Genomic DNA, 1,866 nt, shown 5'->3' with positions numbered 1-1,866 from the left:
AGGGAAATCATGGTGTTGTTGGATTGGTCACGTGCAGAAGATTAGAATTTACAATTTTGCGGAATGATTTTTGAAAAATATTTTGTTTAAGGAAAGATATATTTCTTTTGGTAAGGAGAAACATATATCTTTCCTTAAACAAAATATTTTTCAAAAATCATTCCGCAAAATGGTATCAGAGCCTCGTTGCTCTTTTTCAAAAAATAAGAGTACATAGAAACTCCTTTGAAAATGGAAAACAAACTTTTGTTTTCAAAAGATTCTGAAGAGTCAGAACAACAAACAACTGAAATAATAAATTTCAGTGAAAATGAAAAAGGTTTTTCATCAGATTACATGATTAATTCTGATCAATTATCAAAAATTAACAAGCTTAAATTTAAGCTTAACTCCAAGCAAGTCTTTAACCAACCTAATAATTTACAAAGTCTTGTTTCAAGAGCTTTTACTAGAAAAAATAAAATCTTCTATTGTTTCAACACTGAAGAAATCTCAGTGGATATAAAAAATACATCTGGAGAAGTGTATTTACCACTTCTAACAAAGGGAGAAATTGCAAAAAGACTTTTGCAAATAAAACCAGATTTAAGAAAATCCCTCTCTATGGTACATATAGGAGCTGTAAAAATTCTCCTAAAAGCACAATTTAGAGATGGAATTAATTTTCCAATAAAAATGGCTTTAGTTGATAATAGAATTATCAATAGACAAGACGCTCTCCTAGGAGCTATACAAGGAAATTTAGCATATGGTAAATTTATGTTTACTGTTTATCCTAAATTTGCCTTACATCGAGATTCAAAAGATTTCGATAAAACTTTAAGTTTCATACATCAGTGTGAAAGAACCGACCTGATGGAACGAGGAAATAAAGTATTTACGATTAATTATTTAATCTCATATGCTTTAACAAATAGTACTCATTCAATTGAGTATAAAGAAAAAGAGAATATAACTATAGAAGATGTATTTTCAGAAATCGGAACCGTAGAAGGAAGTAAGTTTTCGGAACCTTCACAGTTACGAGAAAATTGGGCAATCGATATTGCTCGAAACAAACAAATACTTGTGTCTAAACCAAGACATAGTTATGCAGGAACCTCTTCACATTTAAGAGAAGCTGGTAACAGTGAACTTCAATTAATGAGGTCTATGTCTGAAAGGATAGATAAGTACGGAGAAATTTTAAAAGAGGTTGTTGGGATATAATGTTCTCAAAACTAATTTTAAATACTATAGCTTCTTTAGAAGAAGAAATTGAAGCATAAATAAACATATATTTTCTAAGAATAATATGAGTTCACTCATAAAAATAGAAGAATTAATTAAAGAATTAATTAATAAAATAGACAACATGGCTACTAAAGAAAATTTAGAAGTCATTGCGGCAAAAATTATCAAAGATGTCTTAGAAAAAATTGATAATCATGAAAAAACACAGCCTTCAACATCCGTAAGGCAAAAAGAAAAAATTTCTGAAAAATCTCAGAAATACTCTTTTCCTAACTCCAACGTGGGAAATCCATCATTAGGAAATTCCAAAAGTCCAAACGCGCTAACTTGGCCTTTTAACTCTAATGAAGAAGACCTTCAAAAGTCAAAATAAGGCAATGATAAAAAATTATTTAAAAATAGCTTTTAGAAATATTCAATCTAAAAAGAATGAATATAAAATACTCATTCACTCCATACAAATAAGAATTCATTACTTGATAAACGACATCAATATGGATCCTCATGAAAGGCTTAACAATCTTGCTAAAGAATTCTCAACCTTATATGATATTAAGAATCATTTACAAGTTCTTGAAGAAAAAGAAATTATATTTTCTACAGCTTAATTCAAAATGAATTCTATTACGCAAA

At 28.8% G+C, this 1,866-nt stretch overlaps 1 protein-coding gene across 1 annotated transcript; it reads left to right on the top strand.

The window, feature by feature from the left end:
* Positions 1 to 675: 675 nt before the first annotated feature.
* LOC143624662 (uncharacterized) lies at positions 676 to 1,209 on the top strand. The gene has a single exon (XM_077095235.1). The coding sequence runs from the start codon at positions 676 to 678 to the stop codon at positions 1,207 to 1,209; it is 534 nt and encodes a 177-aa protein (XP_076951350.1).
* The last annotated feature ends 657 nt before the right edge of the window (positions 1,210 to 1,866 follow it).

Source organism: Bidens hawaiensis, unplaced genomic scaffold, assembly GCF_021521415.1.
Source record: "Bidens hawaiensis isolate Kalapana, Puna unplaced genomic scaffold, B.hawaiensis_p1.1 tig00003902_1, whole genome shotgun sequence".
NCBI classification, from domain to species: domain Eukaryota; kingdom Viridiplantae; phylum Streptophyta; class Magnoliopsida; order Asterales; family Asteraceae; genus Bidens; species Bidens hawaiensis.
The sequence above is the reverse complement of the archived record's forward strand: the minus strand, read 5'-3'. Positions and strand labels throughout refer to the sequence as shown.

Coding starts and splice junctions, on each gene's coding strand:
- LOC143624662 (XM_077095235.1), top strand. CDS start 676: ATGGCTTTAGTTGATAATAGAATTATCAATAGACAAGACGCTCTCCTA.